This window comes from Pectinophora gossypiella, chromosome 21, assembly GCF_024362695.1.
Source record: "Pectinophora gossypiella chromosome 21, ilPecGoss1.1, whole genome shotgun sequence".
Lineage (NCBI taxonomy): Eukaryota > Metazoa > Arthropoda > Insecta > Lepidoptera > Gelechiidae > Pectinophora > Pectinophora gossypiella.
In genome coordinates this window covers 9,394,303-9,412,838 of record NC_065424.1, presented here as the reverse complement: position 1 = coordinate 9,412,838, position 18,536 = coordinate 9,394,303, and the positions used below count along the sequence as shown (strand labels likewise).

Below are 18,536 nucleotides of genomic sequence, written 5' to 3'. Positions count from 1 at the left end.
TAAGTTGATATCTTTTATATTTCTCATTTTCAATATTTTTTCTTTCTTCTTTGTTAATAATTAATAACTTATAGACCACAGGTCTTACTTTAAACTTAAATAATTAAACTGTTAACATTATGTTGAACAAGGAAATAAATTTCCAACACAGTAATTAATTAAGATAAAGGCAATATTAAGAAAATGCGGGTTTAAACTTATAAAGATGTTTAATAACATGGCATAGTCATTTTTTATTCTTTCGTGCTTATAAAGAAATATCAATTTGTCAATAACATACCTACTTAATAGATTTTACGAAGTTTTTTTTGATGTTTTTTTTTATGTTCCACGCCCGTTTTTTAAAGGCAATGCTCATGTTTACAAATCAATAAAAAAAAGAAGACGCTTTACCTCACCTCACCACCCGTCAAGTCATATTATGAGTGTTTATCACAAAAGTAACTTACTAAAGCGCCTTCTAAAACGAAGGAAGATAACTTAAACATAACGTAAAAACTAGGGTACTTTGATTTTTATTCTTTTTTTTTCAGATTTCATTACACTTAGAAAAAACTTATTACGAATCTAAGTAAGTACCAATTAAACTTTACATTCTTTCCAAATTTTGGAATGGGATTTAAATTTTCGAACATACGTAGAATATATTGGTTATATAAAATAGAAAAATGCACTTTTTTAACACGTAAGTCAAATTGTTCTGACTAGACATTCACACACACACTTTTATAGTCGGTTAAGGCCACCTTTTTCTCGTCTCTTGGACATGGGCACTTGTTTATTCAGCCACTGACAATCCGTTCTGCCAACATGGCGGATTGCGTGGGAATTTCGAATCGAATCACATTTTTGACATTTTGTTTTTAAAATGTTGTAATTTCGATATGTCGTCGGTTTCAGCGATCCTTTGAACGTGGATTGTTCACTTGACTATGACGCCTGTAGTTTTCTGGTATTCCACCGGGAGGAAGATATGCATTAGCTTCTCGATCTCGCCGCGACATAGCGGGCAGCGTTCACAGCTGTAACAATGGAAAATATAACGTTAGATATTGTTTGATTGATGTGAATCGTGTAGGTATACATACCTACTTATTATGCACCCAATATGGTATAAAGGAATATCGTGAGATTTTTCGCAGAATACTTGCAAGAAGAAAGAAAAATATTTATTCGGCAAAAAATACATAATTGTATTTAACAATTGAATCATAAATAATGCCGAAACGGCTGCAGCTAAAATATGGCGCTAATTTGAAGTACTTCGATTGTACTTCAAATAAAAAAAAACAAACAATCATCTGGATTGTCAATCACTATAAAAAGGTATGAAAAACAGTGTGCTTTTTAATTCGAATCCAAACTTTACGGCATGTTTAGGAGGATGGTAAGTCATTTTTTTGACCAATAAAGCTTATAAAAGGTCTAACCCAACCGTATTGGAAATTTCGAACTTTCAAATTCAGAGTGAATAGGCATTTACTAGGCAGGCGCGTTGCACTTCTGGCCATATTTCGCTTAAAAAAATAACGTAAGAAAAAAGTCCGTACCGTGGCGCGCAGTGTTCGCAGCAGACGACATGCCGGCAGGGCAGGAACAGCGTGTCCATAGGCTGGTCCATGCACACGCGACACGCCAGCGCGTCGCCGCCGCTACGAGACCGCGAGCGGGGCTCCTGTGGGCGAAAGACGGGTTTGGTAAATGACATGTGCATTAAAGATACTCTAAATAGAACTGGTACTTGCAAGATGAACTAAGTATCCACACCTCACTAGGCTTTCTGTTAGATCAACGTGATAGTAGCCGCCCTCTATAATGGTCGACCCAACTATGATAGTGAAAACTGCACTGCACCGTTTGAGAAGCAAACTGGTGAACTACGGTACACTGTGACTCATCATCTCCCTAGTATTACCGTCTTTCACAGGGTCCGCTTACCTAGTCTGAAGATTTGACAGGTCCGATTTTTTACAGAAGCGACTGCTTGTCTCGCTTCTGTCTTACATACATCCGAAAATGCATTTCTCAGGAATGTGGGTTTCTTCACGATGTTTTCCTTTACCGCTGAGCACGTGATAATCATTTATGATCCAAATGTGATTTCGAAAAACGAATTTTTCAGGTTTAAGCCTGTGTTGGATTCGAACCTGCGACCTCAAAGTGAGAGGCAAGCGTTCTACCAACTGGGCTACCAAGGCTTCCACTTCACGGGACCGCAGTGACTATTGAATGAAAATAATAGCTGAACCGTAAGCACGCGACTCTTTCTCGCCGCGACAGAGATCGTCTGTCTCTTTCTGTGCAGTACTGTGTGAGAGTGACGGGTGACGTAAGTCGAGGCGAGAAAGAGTCGCGCGCTTACGGTGCTAAGCTCGCTGGTTCCATTATAAGCAGAGAGAGAGGCTTGTGGCTTGTTTCCAACGAAACAAAGAGATGGCGTGTGGAGCGAATCCCACCACCTAAAGGGTAAGGAGGATTATTAGAAAACGCTTACGTCGTGGTCGCCCCCCCCGCGCGACCCCCTCCGTGCGCGCGGCTCGTGCGCGTGCGCGGCGGCGGCGTGCGCGTGCGCGGCGCGGCGCGCGCGGTCGTGCAGCTCGCGGCACGTGCGGCGGATGTCGAACACGTAGCGCCGGCCCAGCGTCGTCGAGTCGTTGAAGATGGACGCTATCGTGCCCTGCAGACAAACATCACCCACCGTTACATATATGCCACACATTTCTTTTTTATTGCCTGGATTGTCCCACTGCTGGGCAGAGGAAACACTCAAAGCAGTGAGAAGCGGAAGCTCAGACAGGTTCATCTATTACTTCACGAGACTCTGAGCTTTTGAAGCCTGTTATATATGGCTAATATGTTGAAGTTGTGAACACTCTGAACTACTTTGAAGTAAATAAGGAAAATCCAAAGGTTGAGAATAAAACATAATTTTAAAAATAACAGTAGACTTGCAGACCACAAACTATTAGCTATAAGAACATAACAATGCCGTATACTTTTATCGCTATTTAGGGGAGCAGAGAGTTGCCGTTCCATGCGTAGTATTATTCCTTGTAAGTGCTATGATAATACTTAAGACCACTGCGTAGACCGATCTTTGCACGATTACGTCGATTTATTTCATTTGCATTGAATTTACTTTGTAACCGGCACTGAATTGTTTTTTTTTTTTCATTAAATTGATTACTCGGGTAAATAATTGGACTTTGAATTAACAAGTCATTGTGGCTTCAATGAGTTCCTATATGCTTCAAATCACGTACGCTTATGTTAATTTCAATAAAAGTTTCTAAAGCTATATTTTGTACTAAATCTGAAAAGTCGCGTTTTCACATGGCAACATTTCGAGCGCGACATGTTGCACAACTTGTTGGCCAAAATGTTGCAAGTTAGCGCGGAACTTTTGTTAAACAACGTTGTCTGTCTACGCATCTAATACACGTCCGTCGTCGACAACATGTCGCCAGAGGAACTAGCGTTGTTGCGCGTCACGTCTCCACTCGACAACAATTGATGCTCAACTAACGATGTCCTTAAACCAGTGTTGCCGTTGAGGATAATAAAAAGTCCCCAGACCTATATGAAAAAGTCGCTAGATTTCGAAAAATATATAATTAAAAAATCCGCTAGAAGTCGCTAAATATTTCAAAATGTTATTTCTATTCCCTTAAGTGTTTATAATAAATAAGTAAAAGAGAAAGATATCTGAAGTATCGTTTGATAGAGTGGAGGGGTTTTATTTTTCATTAAGTTAGGGGATTCCTCTAAAGCCAATAGTAGTCCCTTCTTATCGCGTGGGTAGTAAGGTCGATTATCCCACGGAAAAAACTTGTTCTTCATAGTTTGAAAGGTTTCTTTATTCAAATAGCAGTCCTTGAGTGTGTTGTCAGTATAACTAGATTTAAATTAGTAGTAAAAGAATTTTGTATCGTAAAAATATTCTTATCAGGGAGATTTATATAGTTTTACTATGAATTCTTGAAAAAGTCGCTAAAAGTCGCCAATTTTTTTAAAGTCGCTAGATCGAAAAAAAAAGTCGCTAAACACACCAAAAATCCGCTAGATCTAGCGACAACGTCGCTAAAACGGCAACACTGCCTTAAACAAACAACAAGCAGCGCGACATATTGCGCTCCAGCTGGCAACGTCGCGCGCTGTTGTGCAACGTTGCCGTACATGTTGCGCGTTTATTGTTGTCTAGTGGATACGACACTTTAAGCTAGTAGGGGTGGCTTGTAGATATCACATTGACATGGACAACTATATCCTCTTACGGCTGAGATTTCCAGCCACAATATTTAAACAATGAGGTAAGTATTTTAAAAGGACGTTTCGTCTTACGACTTAAATCAACGCTGTAGGGTAGTTTTTCGAACACCGGAAATATTGTTACCGTTATCGTATTTTTGCGTTAACGGTAATGACTTTAACCACCGCGTGTTTGAAGATCTACCCTGTACCACTATAGATTATCAGATTCCAATATCAAGAATGTCGGGTGCAAATCCTTCTCTGACGAAATGGGGTGGGTTTCGTCCATTCCAATACAGATTATTATCATGTTTATAGCGTGCACCTACAAAATAGTAACATAAGCTCATAACATAACTATATCCCGATTGGGGTAGTTAGAGTACCTACACCTCATCGAACTTTCAGTTAGACCAACGTGATATGTGATGAGCCGAAATAAAAAAAAATATAAATAATACCAACCTTCAAATCCCTAATAAACTGCTCCGTGACATCACTCCTGACGGTTTCGCAGCAGTAGAACGCATGTTTCTCTGTCACTGCGCGGTATAAAGCGGCCGCTTGTCCTGAAGTCGCCATTTTGACGTGCAAAGTTGCCTCGTGGCCTTCCCCTGTGACGTATGACAGCTGGAAGATACGGCGAAGAGGCTGAGCTCGGTGGATTGCTGTGTACGGGATGCTGGAAAAAAAATGGTTGTTTATTAGAAATTATAAATGGCTGTATGAGATTATTCCGTTGCCAGTTTATTGGAATAAGAAAATGTAAAAAGGAAAAATATTCAGTAGAGAACTCTTATGTTGGCAGCATTGACGTTACAAAGCAAAAAACTTGAGATAAAGATTTTCCTTAGTAACTCGTTAGGTTTTCAAATTAGAAACCAAATCTCAAATGTATGATGTGATGATGAATAAGTAGATAAGCAACCAAGTGATGGGAAGAATAATTTAAAATTCAGAAATGGCCGTGGCCGAATATGTTAAGATCCTTTAGCGGTCCCCATTTGTCCAGTACTGAATGTCAAAATGAAAAAAGGATAGTCTAGGCTCTTCTAACGTTCATTTTCACTGTTATTGTTGCTAACAAGTGATTATTTTTATCCGCCCAATTAATGCAGACTGCCCAAGGTTTTGTTTTCAAAATTAGCCTATTTGATAGTACAATGATATTTGCGTCACCTTGAGTTTATTAAACACGATAAAGGGATTCAAATGTTTGCGAAAAGAGATGGGCGAACACACCTATCTTATCTATCACGCGCAAATAGAAATGATCTGAAAACAAGACATCTTGTTTACAATCCTGAAGTGTTATTCACTCGCAAAGATAATTTGACTGAAAATAACGCTGTGGAGATAATAACATTTTATAATAGCAGTTACGAAAATTATACAAAAACACAATAGATGCAGATTATATTATCTATAGCGGCCCTAATCGATACAATCTTAATGTTTTTCGAAGAAAATAGAACGTAATAAGCGAGCTACGAGGTTATTTTCATTTTACAAACTAGATTTTGCGTTTGTTTTGTGTCAGTTAGTGATATTTTTTAGGATTTGGGATGGCGCCAGAGGTGAATGTCAGATAGTATGCTACCAACGCAACAGCACACCCCAGACATTCCATACATTATAAATCTCATTCTCACCGTGTGCTGTATAACGCGTAAGTGCGAGCGAGAGAGATAATCCACGCGCTCCCCCTTTCTCCTCAAGGCTTATGGCCATTTAGGACTATAGTAAGACCCAGAGGGGGTGAGATCAGCGACCGACACGTATTGGTGCGGGGCGGAGGGTTACCGTCCATTACGTAGTATTATTCGTCATTATATGACTAGTCATTGCTATACAAAAAATAATGCAAAACTCTTATAAACACTACAATTTGTTTTCATATTCATACCCCATTGTTACAGCTCTGAACCAGATGGCCAGGATTTTCTAAAGCATGAGTCGATATGAGAATATTTTCACATAATCTAAATATTATTGCTTCTATGCTGGACTGGGAGTCAGAAACAAAGACCGCGTTCAGCTTTTTCCCCGGGCAAATTGTAAAATCCAACTGAAAGGATTCTGTCCTTTCCACCATAATCAACCAATGAATACTTATTGGCGATAGACTGATAGCTACAGCTATTGCCATAAGGTTCTTCATATCTATTTAACGACTTCATAACATAAGCTTGCTGCCGCAAATTTTCGTCTGATTACTTGAGACTACGCACGGGACCACGAAAAATGGAAGGAGGAGGGGGAGGCCTTTGCCCAGCAGTGGGATATTGTAGGCTAGATTAGATTAGACTTGAGACTCTGCCCACAGTTACCTAGTAACAATATTATGATACAAACCTTTGTTTTTCAACTCCAATGTCCTGTTCGCCGTTGCACGCGGGCCGGTATACCACGATGCCGTGTGGGCCCACTCCAACGCACGTGCTGAGCCTACAGCCGCAGCCGCCGACATTCTGTCCGGACGTCAAGCAGCCGACTGTGGCGCCACCATCGATCTCTTGCTCATCTCTCGCCCTAGGCTCTTCCACCTGTTGTCTATGGTATTGCAAGTGGCTATACAAGTTGTGCGCGTTATTACTCAATGTCACTGGCTTACAGAAGAATAATTCCTCTCCAAACGATTCCAATTTCGAAATTTCTTTCAAAAGTCTGTACTCAGCTTGCGACGCGCGCATACCAGCGATCTCGCAGTGATAATCAATGATCTTCTCGATGTGGTCTTCTGGTTTCTCACCCTGTGGACCTATTCTGTCGCATTCGTCATAGATGTTAACTGGAGGTAGATCAGGATCGCAGTCGCCAGTTTCAGCTTGCGCTATGTAAGCTATGATTCTTCTTGCTACTTCTATGTCTGCGACGACTAGTCTTCCTTCTGTAAGATCAAGTTTCGCGTGAAGGTAGAACTGGTGGCGGGTGGGTTCGTTGATCAGGAGATGTGGGGGCACCCAGAACTTGACTCGCAAGTCCAGACGGCCGCCGGGGATGCGGTGAGGGTCGAGGGGGTTCCGCAAGTTAAGCCACCTTCCGGGTCCTGACCCTGGGCAGACACGGAGCCCGAAGTAATCCGCCTCCGCGCCTATCTCCAATTTCTCGCATACCTGAAACAATTTTAAAAGACAATCAGTACGGGTTTCAAATTGAGTATTTGACAGTTGGCAGCCCTGTTTCGAATCTAACCTAAAATACAATACGTGGAGTATTTAATGAAATCCTCGAAAAATAATTGTCGATTTCAAATTGCCTACAACCGTGCCATTACTAAACTCTCCTTTCAAATCCAAAAATAGTGTTAGATTCAAGTTTGGCAATTTTGTCTCGAAGGTGAAAGTCGTCTCCTCATACTATAACCTATTATTAGTCCTCATTTTCGGCGCCATAATTGCCATGATTGATGAAACAGCTAACTATAACCGTTTATTAGAACTTCTCAATCAGACTATAAAACGTTTACTATGGAACAAACTGTTATGTTGGCAATTACGCTAGAATGCATTGACTGAAACACACAGATGTAAGTACTTATTTAATAATTATTGACAGCATATTGAAAATACGAGAAAATAGCAAATCTAGACTGAAATGGTTTTCGGATGCTATTTTCTAAAACACATACTCGCAGAGTCGTAGGTTATCATAAAAATAATACATACTTAATGAATTAAAGCAAAATAGCTAGAGTCGATTACAATAAAAATGGTCGGAAACCTATTTTTTCTTGGATCTGGAATGATCATCTATAAGCTAATAGAATAAAATAGTAAAGGTTATATGAAGTTTTAAGCTTCAGCCAGTTTGCGATAAAAAAAAAAGTGTAAACATACAAGATGGCTCGCATGACAAATATTTACTACAGACTACCAGGCTTCCATATATGCGAAGAGGTTATCCGATATACGACGATTAGGTGTCAATGGAGGGATTATATTCCGTCCTTATTATATACCTACACCTAAGGTCAATTAAGGCAATCGGTACAACCCAAAAGCTGTTAGATATTTACATTGTAAAGTAGGCAAAATTGGAGTTAGGTTATTTCAGGTCAAACGTGTCGTTCGCGCCAATTTTAAAAGACGCCATTTTGTTAAATGAATCATGCTGAGGTCAGAAATGGTAAGTAACTTTTACGCGTTTATTATGGCAAGTCCAAAACTTTGACACACTTAGAATTACAATTGCTAAAGTATGTTCTCGTATATAATTACAAACTTGTTTTGCAGTAAAAGCAAACAGAGCAGAGCAGTAACAGAAACAGCAAATATTGTCTATGTTTACTTTAGATCTCGTGAAAACATCTTAACAGATTTTTCTCAAATCTTTGGGTAAGAATTAGCAAGTACGCATATGTAAAGTGAGCAATTACGACGTATGAACATTATCGGCCATTTTGTCGTGACGTCATAATTAAAATCAATCAATTATTATTCACGCGAGAGCGCGGGAATTTACGGGATGCACTTATTTATCCATTCGGAGAGAACCTGCAATTATGACTGGCAATGCGACCTATTATTACTACCACGCGGCATACTCATGTTTTTCGAATGACTTCTATTGGCTTTACTAAGTTGCATCGGTGCACGATGTTGTTGCGTGTTATTTAATCTGTGGTGCAGTGTAACACGCTTCTACATCGATAAGGTTGTCCTTTAGAATAATTAGAACTTAGATGAAGTTCTTTAAGTATAAGTTTAAGTATATTATTATGTAACTTACATTTGACGGTTTTAGTCGCAGTTAGGAAAATTGTATAAGTAGGTAGAGCGTTTTGGAACTATGTTTACTAACATAATAAATATAGGTAGAAATCTTATAAGCTTTAGATACATCAGAGTGCGTCTTATATTCATTGCATTGGCATAATCTTCTTCGTATACCTACACAGATAGATAAAATACTTTATTGAGCTCAATGGCCACAAGAAATACAAATAAGGACAACAGACACAGAAAGACACAACAGGCTACATAATGTATTATCTTAATTAATTTTCTGAAAGTCAATCTAAATTCCTCAGAAAAAAGCACGCTCCGTTACACGTGACATCCGCTGAAAAGCATGCAAATGTACATTTTCCAAGAATTTAATATTTAATTGGCTCTACCCTCGATAATACCACAAAAAGACGGATGTCTGCATCCCATGGAGCATGATCTAAGCTTCTATTTTATGACTAAAAGTAGGTTAATTTTGGTTCTGGTATTAAAAGTAACGCTTGTTTATTAATATTCTTACATATGACATCTGTCATTTGTGTTATGTTTCAAAAGTAGCGCCATCTAGCGATGTATGTCGAGTTCCTATTTTTTATGTCATAGGTACTACTCGTAACATAGTTCTGCGTAGGTAAGTAATTGATAAATATAAATGAGCAAACAGCGCGTATAAATAGATAATAAATATTTGCATTATGTTTCCTGTTTTTCTGGAATGTCGTTGCATATATTCTATATCGACGTCGCCAAGTGGGTACAATATTTTTATACCCTTTTATACACTACATGTACGTGCATACTTAGCGACAAGTCGTAAGTGTGTTCTAAATGCGGCTTGTCCTAAATATAGTGCGATTTGGACTGCAACTTCTTTACACTTCATTATTGTTGCTCTATTAATGAATCGAAAGAGTGTTGTTCGGCAAGATCCTAATTGCTTTAGATTTTTACCGAAAATTCGCAGTCTCTTGCAAATGAATAGTTTGAAAACTTTGAAAAAAGTTCGATTAAAACAAAGCTGTCATTATCGAAAAAACATGGCGCTGTCAAGTTGTCAACTTACGACGTAACAATACGTTTGATATGCCATTCAAACTTAAAAGAGAAACTTCGTGTATCTTTTGTCTCATGTCGAAACCGACTCACGCGCAATGCATCCTGAGGAAAGTTCACTGCCCCCGTCCTACATGGCTCCTGCATGGTTGTGTGAAAATAAACATGTAGTTTGTCTCTTGCTCATCCTCATGACTTTGCTACCGGATTGCTTCGGACACAAAATCACGCGTGCAAAAACCTAATTGTATAACCATCACGCAACGATGGACATTTATCTATGTCATTTCTACACATACCTATTAGTAAAACATACGTGTTGTGGCAGGTTTGTTTTAAAGGTCTTATTTATGCGATTCAACGGGTACCATGTGGCGGGTGTAGGCATCAGTTCCAATAGGTAGCATAATGTTATTACATTATGCTCCATTATGCGTTCTTATTAGGCCTTACAATCCATCAGCATCGTAATAATATTGCCGCTTGTAAACATTGTTCTTCCCCTCTTCTACCTACATCAAACAAGTGCTTATCTGTAAACGTTGTTCTAAAAAGATAGTCTTTAAATTAAGGTGATGACTATACTGTTGGGTAGATATGTAATCCTCCTGCGGCCCAGATTTCCAGACAATATTTAAATAAAGAGGTGCAGATTTTAATAGGACTTTGAGCTTAAGGCTACAACAGAGCTAATGTAAATCTCTGGGTTTTGCACAATTTCGGTATAAAACACAGAAGATTACGACGATGTAAATAAAATAACACTAAATGTTGTCTTTCTTTCTGAAATGCGTAGTGGCAGTGCATAATGGCAAAAACATGTTGACTTTAAACTAAGTACTTGTGTATCTAATCGGTTGGTGACCAAATAACACCAAAGTCAATAAAGGTAATCTCCTAAGGTGGAACGCCCTCAGGCCTAACGACATTTTGATTTAAACTTAATGCTTTTCAAATCGAACGTCTACTTAACATTTGTGTTATTCGTATGCAAGTATGTTGTTGTATGCAACAGAAATAGACTCCAATAGACCCAGTTCTACAAAAAGAATACCAAATCACAGAAAAGCAACCCAGATGTTTTCTCTGCGTCCTTTTCTAACGTATGTTGGCGTTTCTTTCTATCTTGGGATCGCAGAGGCAAGCCACGCACACGACGCGTGATCGCGTGCAAACGATTTATCGAGCGACTGGTCTTAGTTTTACTTTGAACATCTCAAGGGGTTTTGGCCGTTCGCTGGATTGGTCCGCAGACTGCGTTGATAAATCTGAAGCATGGTTCGTTGAGTATCAACGTAATCCTCTGCCAAATATAAAACGCTTGAGTTCGCCTTCCTGGGACTGATAAACGGTCTTTGTGAGCTTAGTAAAAACATCGCGTATTAGTGCTATTCAGTGAAATATAAACGGGTAATAAACATTACGACTTACCATTAAAGGGATGACGTAAATAAGACATTATAATTAGGTACTTTAGCTGTAAGTCATTGATGCGGCAAATAATTATAAGATCTAATGGTCGTAGCACGTTTATATGATTGATTACAATGTATTGGGAATAGGGAATACGTAAATCTAAGATGACGTATCAAAGACTGAGTTTAAAGCACTAATTGGGAAATCATCAGATTGATGTTTGATGTTGCCCCTTTACTAGGCTATTATCATACTTAAGTTGGTGTCAAATGATTAACACGTGACTTTAAGCAAATAAAATGTCCAAAACTCCATCTTAGAGTCTAAATGCGGAAAACAGAGCCCACTAACATAACATATGTCCAAAACTCAACGTTCGTCGTCGCAGTTACCTAAACAAGATCTTAACCAATTAAAAAAAAGATGAAAATACCCAATATTTTTCCTTGATTCTTATCCTTATAAAAAATCTAAAGCTAAATTTAGTTTTAAAAGGCTGTAAAACGACCGCGTTTCAAGACACAAGTGTTTTACGAAGACAAAGCAAAGATGTCCCTTTATCACGATGAGTGGGGTGATCGCACTGCAAAGAACTAGATTAAAATAAACTAGGATACGACAATAACGTGGAGAAGTCTGTTCTACTTTTAAATATCTTTTAACCAACAATTTTTGTACAAATAAGTATTCTGTGTTCAGACTCTAGATACCTATCTCGGATACTTTTTATTTCTACGTAGGTTTTAGGACTCAATGCTTTTGTAAATGTGGTGTTGGAGGAGGATGGAACGAATTAATTGGACTGAAAGAAATACTAATGAGGAAGTGCTAGTAAGAGTAAGGAAAAAGAGGCAAAATTGAGAGTTATTGAAGACAGTAAAGGCAAGATGATTGGACACTTAATAACGACGAATTTATTAAAAACATCATAGAAGGAAAGCTACAAGGAAAGAGAGGACGGGGAAGATCACGAAGAGCTTACAAGGAACAGATCTAAGAGAAGGTGAACGTCGTGTATTATAAGGAAGTGAAGGAATTGGCCTTTGATAGACAAGAATCGAGAATGCTACACCGAGAAGAGCGTGGCTCTTATTAGTGATGAGGTTTAAGTTCAGAGAAATTATAGACGGTAGTTGCTATACATTTATTTTTTGCTGCCTATCTATAAAATTAAATCGCACGTTTCCAAACTATGCAATTAACTGTAAGCATGTTGTTTTTCTATTCGAAGTGCGATTAAGCACAAAAATTGCACGGGTGACAAGGAAAAATAGGACAATGTAGGTAAGTGCCTGAGTTTTGCAACGCGTGGACTGAAATTTTGTAATACCATGATCAACAATATTTATTTCAACATATTATTATGCTATAATTTAGCCAAGTCAGGCCTACTTTTGTCCTAATTCCACTAACAAGCGTTTTCAATAATCTATCTATCAATGGTTTATATCAAATGCTAAAAAACATGGTGCACAGAAACGGCAGTAATTTACTAAGATATTAATTAAGCTCATCAACCTCCAGCAACCCACAGTTTATTATGTTCATCATAGTTTTTAACTGGTTCGAAATTATTTGCGTCAGCAATTTTGAAAACCTGTTGCTTTTCGATATCCGCCATTTTGTTTAGTTATGTTTTTATTTCTAACCTTGAAAACGTCAAATTAATTTAAAAGTTTTGGCCAAAACAACATCGTAAGCTACACAAAACTAATTAAAAATATACATATTACCTAGTTTTGTCTATTTTGGCGCTGTTACTATGATTAAGTAGTAGCGTAAGTTGCGAGCTATAATTTTGCAATTTGATATTAGTTCAAGTTTAATGCATTCGGTATCTAAACCTTGGCATAGTTCTTAAATCTTAAGTTTAATTCTTTCTTACAGATGTTGGATGAATTAAACTAAATATAGAGTTAATCTCTTAAAGTATGAATTAAAAAATTAATGAAGAGACGCCATATTTTTCACTTGCCGCGAATATTTTATTTCTAATAGTCTTTGGCAAAATAACTACAAACATTCAGCCTATTACTCCAGGCATACTGAAAAAATCTTTGGTTATTGTTTACAAAAAAAATATTTATCTAAGTTTATCATTTTGTTAACTATAAACAGTTTTGTTATTAATAGTAATCACTACGAGTATTACAATAACACATAGTCAATATTTTTTTTGTAAACAATAGTATAGTGCAAGGACTTATAAAAATAATAATATTCTTATAACAATTTTACTGCGTAATTTGCGACTTAAGCAGGTTTGTATAAAATACCTAACTTAGCTACACCTAGTGGGGACTAATATGATCTAACGTTTGCATAATCAGTTTGCGTATGTTACGCTTATAGCAACATTTACTACATTAACTGCGATTTTGTCTGTGTTGGTAATCAGGCAAGGAGCCGAGGTAAATCTACAATATAATTCAGTATGTATAACGTCTAAAATACACTTCCGTGTAACAAATATACGTTACTAAATTGATGGACAATATTGTTTTTTCCATCAGCGCATTGAGTGCGCTTGTAATAGTGATGTGATTGTATTGTTAGAATAAAAAACTTTGAAGCGCAAAGGTTTTGATTGACAGTTCTTTGTGATAATGGACGCGAAACTGATTGTTATTAACGAAGAGTCATTAAAACAGGATAACAAGTCTATTATTTTGATAAGGTTCATCATAATCCATCTTAGGACTGCGTGTCAGTGGCTGCAGGTTGTCTTTGATTAAGTACTTGTGGCTCTGCCCTCCCCGTTAGGGATTACGGGCGTGAGTTTTTGTACATATTTAATAATAATATCTTCGTTTTCATTATGTAGGTAAAAAGATACATTTACGTTTAGAAATTTTCTGTTAGACTATAATTAAAATAAGTACCTATTCTAAATAAGAGTTAAGGATGTAATGAAATTATCATTACAGTGTTTGTTAGAAATTAATCAAGTAAATAACAAATTAATGATGAATGCCGTGGATCATTACCACTATGTAACTAACTGTTATTTAGTATAAAGTAAATAAATGGAACAAAAGTCAAAATACATTAACGTCTGTTATTTAGGTATACTTAATATAATTTATCACGCTGTAAGTAGGTAAACATGCAATTAATATTATACCTATACCTGCGCCCGAGTTTGATAAGTTCACGTTTGTATACCTCATCGGCCTGTTTTTGTTATTACCTATATTGCTACTGCGCAGTTGAAAATCGATTGATTTCGGTGAGTCGTGTTTTTCATGTGGGTGTGTCGGTATTTGTATTTTGAATTGAATGCGGCGGTCGCCATTTGGGTCACGTTGGTTTGAGATTACCATTACGGTCATGACACGAGCATCAATATCATCAATACACTTTGGAACCATGTCACATTAACTTTTTGACCAATTGAACTGTAGTCTCACTAAATGTCAAATATATTAGTGTGACAGGGTTCTAAAGAGATTACATGTATAGCCCGTTTAGAACGTTTTAAGCTAAGTACGTGCATTAGGATATAGTTATATGTTTTTTGAATATTATCTATGTATATAAATTACATTATTTATACATTTCTGTTTCTGTATATTGTTTATTAAATTTTATATTAATGTTTACTAGGTTTCTTATAGGAACCTCGTTTTTTCCATCAGCGCATTGAGTTCGCTTGTAATAGTGATGTGATTGTATTGTTAAAACTTTGAAGCGCAAAGATTTTGATTGACAGTTCTTTGTGTTAACGGACGCGAAACTGATTGTTATTAACGCAGAGTCGTTAAAACAGGATAACTAGTCTATTATTTTGAGTGATCACGAATCAATCTTACCTAACCAGGTAAACATTACCAGTTAGTGAAAATGCTGAAAATTATCCGTTGAAACGTAACTTGATGCAAAAGAAAAATAAACATATCTATCAAACCCGTGTTCTTCTTCTATCGTGTGGGTTGTGAGGTGGATTATCAACCCCATCAACCCTGGTGACAGGGTTATTATGAGCCGCCATAGGCTCCTGACATGACTCATGTAACGACTACATACTGATATCAGTAAGTAAATAGTAAACGGGACCAATGGCTTAACGTGTTCAAAACTAGCTCTGCCACTATAGAATATACGTATATAATATAAAAATATAGCAACATGATGGGCATGTATTAATTAAAAACAATGGTAACTACTTACATAAAATGTCATAACAGACAGAAAAACCTTGATGACTGAGGTGGATGAATTAAAAATAACAAACTTATTTTAACCTTCCAACCGTTCAAGTAGAGATTTATAAAAATAAGATAAGTTTTTTTCTCACTGAACTATTTTTAAAGTGCCTCGACTTTATTATTTATTATCTGCTATTGTTTCTGTGACAGGTAAGCGTAAAATGAAAAATGTTATTGTAAATTAATAACTGTCTTTTTCTTCTATCGTGTGAGTTGTGAGGTGTGTGGAGGCATATAGCAGCATACCGAATCAAGAAACACAAAACATTATTTAAAAAAAAAATACTGATACGGTTGTAACTTATAAAAAATAATGTTTTCAAAACGTTCTCTTAAAACATACCATCATGACTCTAGCCATGGCAACCGTTATTATTATTATAAAAGTAGGATAGGTAATGTGGGGGCTAGCCAAGTTGCAAGCAGTGATAAAAATGATGCGCGAGTCCCTTAATATTTTCATCATTGTCACTCTACTGTCACTGTCATTTTTCGTAATCGTTTGCAACTTGTCTATGGCCGAGTAATCAAACATGAATCGATTCATTAAAATAGATGTGACATCTACAGAATGTGCAATTGTGGCTACAGTATTTTGTAGCCACATAATAGAGTGAGTAGTTCTCCAGTACAATGCATAGTAGTGAGTACCGCACAGGGCATAGTCCACTAGTTAGAGTTGAGAGTCAGTCAACTCGAGGCGTTCAAGTTTAAAAGGTAAACAGCCATTGCTGCCAAAGGTAAATAATTTTCAAGTGAACAGCGCATGAATCTGAGTCACTGTTTACTTTTCACTGAAACTAAGAAACGCGTAGTGGTTCTTCAGAATGCTCTCAATAGACAATACAGACAAACCTACTCCAACATTTTATAGCATAACAAATCTCTTAGTGTAACCGGCTTTAAGAATGTTCGAGAAGTTTCAGCTAATAAGGATTAAGTAAGATTTACAGACAGCATAGTTTACGGGCTGCTTTGACCAACAATAATATATGTAAGGTGTTAATATGACCAGGAGGCTCAAACATTTATTAGGTCTAAACAGAAAACAATATTAAAAAAAATAAGTTTAATTGCGGTAAAAAAGCGTTCCGTAGAGGTGATTGCTTTTGTGTTGATAAAATTGTCATTGACTTGGGTATCTATATTGACGATTCTGTTTTTACACTCATTATAATTCCGCAATCTTACAACGTGAATTGGACACACCTACGATTGTTTTTCGAGTTCGTCGCCATTAAACGATATATAGCGCAACAAAATGGCGTCTAAGGTTCGAAAAGGTTTAAACAGATTCGAGTTTTATTAATTAACACTTTAGATTACAACTTGTATAAACATGTGTGTATGTAAATTAAATTTTATTGCTGTCCTTCGACGTATTGACTTGGGCCCCGTCCACTGGTTTTAATATGCGCATATGATTTTCGCATGCAAACAATGGCCGCCATCTTTATGTTGTTGAAAGAGTTTTCTTTGCCTAATTTCGTATGTAATTTCACAATTGTTCTTTTTTTGTCTAGATTGTGTGATTGATGAGTTAAACTTTGAATACATGACAGATAATGAAATGATTTTGAATATCGATTTCCTTTTAGAAATTGATCAATCTTCTTTGCCTTGTTTCTAGAAATGTATAATATTTAATTATGATTACTTTAGTAGGTCATTACAAAAACTTTGTTATTTAGTATTGAGGAATTACCTTACAATCAGCTCGTTATTAATTCCGTGACAAATAACTGATAAAGAGGTTATCATTTGACCTCAAATGCGGTGTGCAACTGGTGATAGTAAGTATATTATTATTATGATTACGAGTACCTATTCCTTCGATTTAAAAGGCGAATATTGTACGTTAAAACACCTCTTATCAATGCACTTCTAAATGTCATAGCTTTATCTCAGAACGAGCTGTTTCTCTTTTTTGCAAGAGGTTATTTAAAATTACGGACTAAATGCTGTAATTTGAGTTGTTTGAAGTAAAACCACGTGCTCGAAAGGACAACGAAGCTTCGCGTCACAATCGTGAAAGGTAACTAAGTATCAATACCGATTAGAAAACATTAAGGTACTTTCCTACCTATGTTTTATTAATCCTCATTACCCGTCTCCAGAAGACAAGAGTACAATGAATTATCTTAGATATTTGACAGTGTGAATTAGCCCCAGCACAACAATTTGTCAATAAAATCTAAGCCGCAAGTATGTAAACATTTAAGCACACAGAAACAAGAATAATGACATTCATTTTATTCCGGGTGATGACAGTACTGGTACAAAGTACAATAAAATGGAGAACAGGTTTTTTTGTCAACTTAATTTACTTTTTTGATCCAAAGTTTTTCATAGTAAGTATTACCTATAACAGTCGAAATAAGACAATGTACCTATATGTCTAGTGTTAAAATGGGATTTATTACTTCTAGAATAAAGAGCAACACCGGAAGGCCCCTGTTGCTCTATGATTTATATCTTTACTTGTATCGCAGGGAGAGGCAGAACATATATTGTATTTGCTATTGCCAAAAAGAAATCAATTTCACTGACTCCGTTTTTTAACACAAGTTGACTTCTGAACGCAATTTGCATTGAATTCAGCGGAACGGAAATAAAATAATAACAGGAAGTTATTTAAAGTCAAATTACAAAAATGTTTAACCTTGCCGACCAAAATTTGCAGTCAAATGATTTGATTTTAATTTGAGAAAAAGCCGGTTTATAAATATATTTAGGATAACATCATAGAATAACACATACAGGACGGGAACTCCCCGCTCCGCACCAAATCGTATCGGGCGCGACCTCACCCCCGTTGTCCTACTTTAGTTTTAAATGGCGGTAAGCCGTTAAGGAGTGTGATGACACGTGAAGTAGG

General features: G+C 36.9%; 1 protein-coding gene across 1 annotated transcript in view; it reads right to left on the bottom strand.

Moving 5' to 3' along the window:
- LOC126376567 (E3 ubiquitin-protein ligase MYLIP) overlaps nt 1-18,536 on the bottom strand; it is a 28,654-nt gene continuing 10,118 nt past the window's right edge. Inside the window, exons 2-6 of the mRNA XM_050024045.1 lie at nt 6,607-7,367; nt 4,717-4,933; nt 2,495-2,677; nt 1,551-1,675; nt 1-1,022 (exon numbers count right to left, since the gene is read on the bottom strand). Of these exons, the coding sequence (XP_049880002.1) occupies nt 923-1,022; nt 1,551-1,675; nt 2,495-2,677; nt 4,717-4,933; nt 6,607-7,367 (1,386 nt within the window). The 3' untranslated portion in view covers nt 1-922. The remainder of the gene's footprint in view (nt 1,023-1,550; nt 1,676-2,494; nt 2,678-4,716; nt 4,934-6,606; nt 7,368-18,536) is intronic.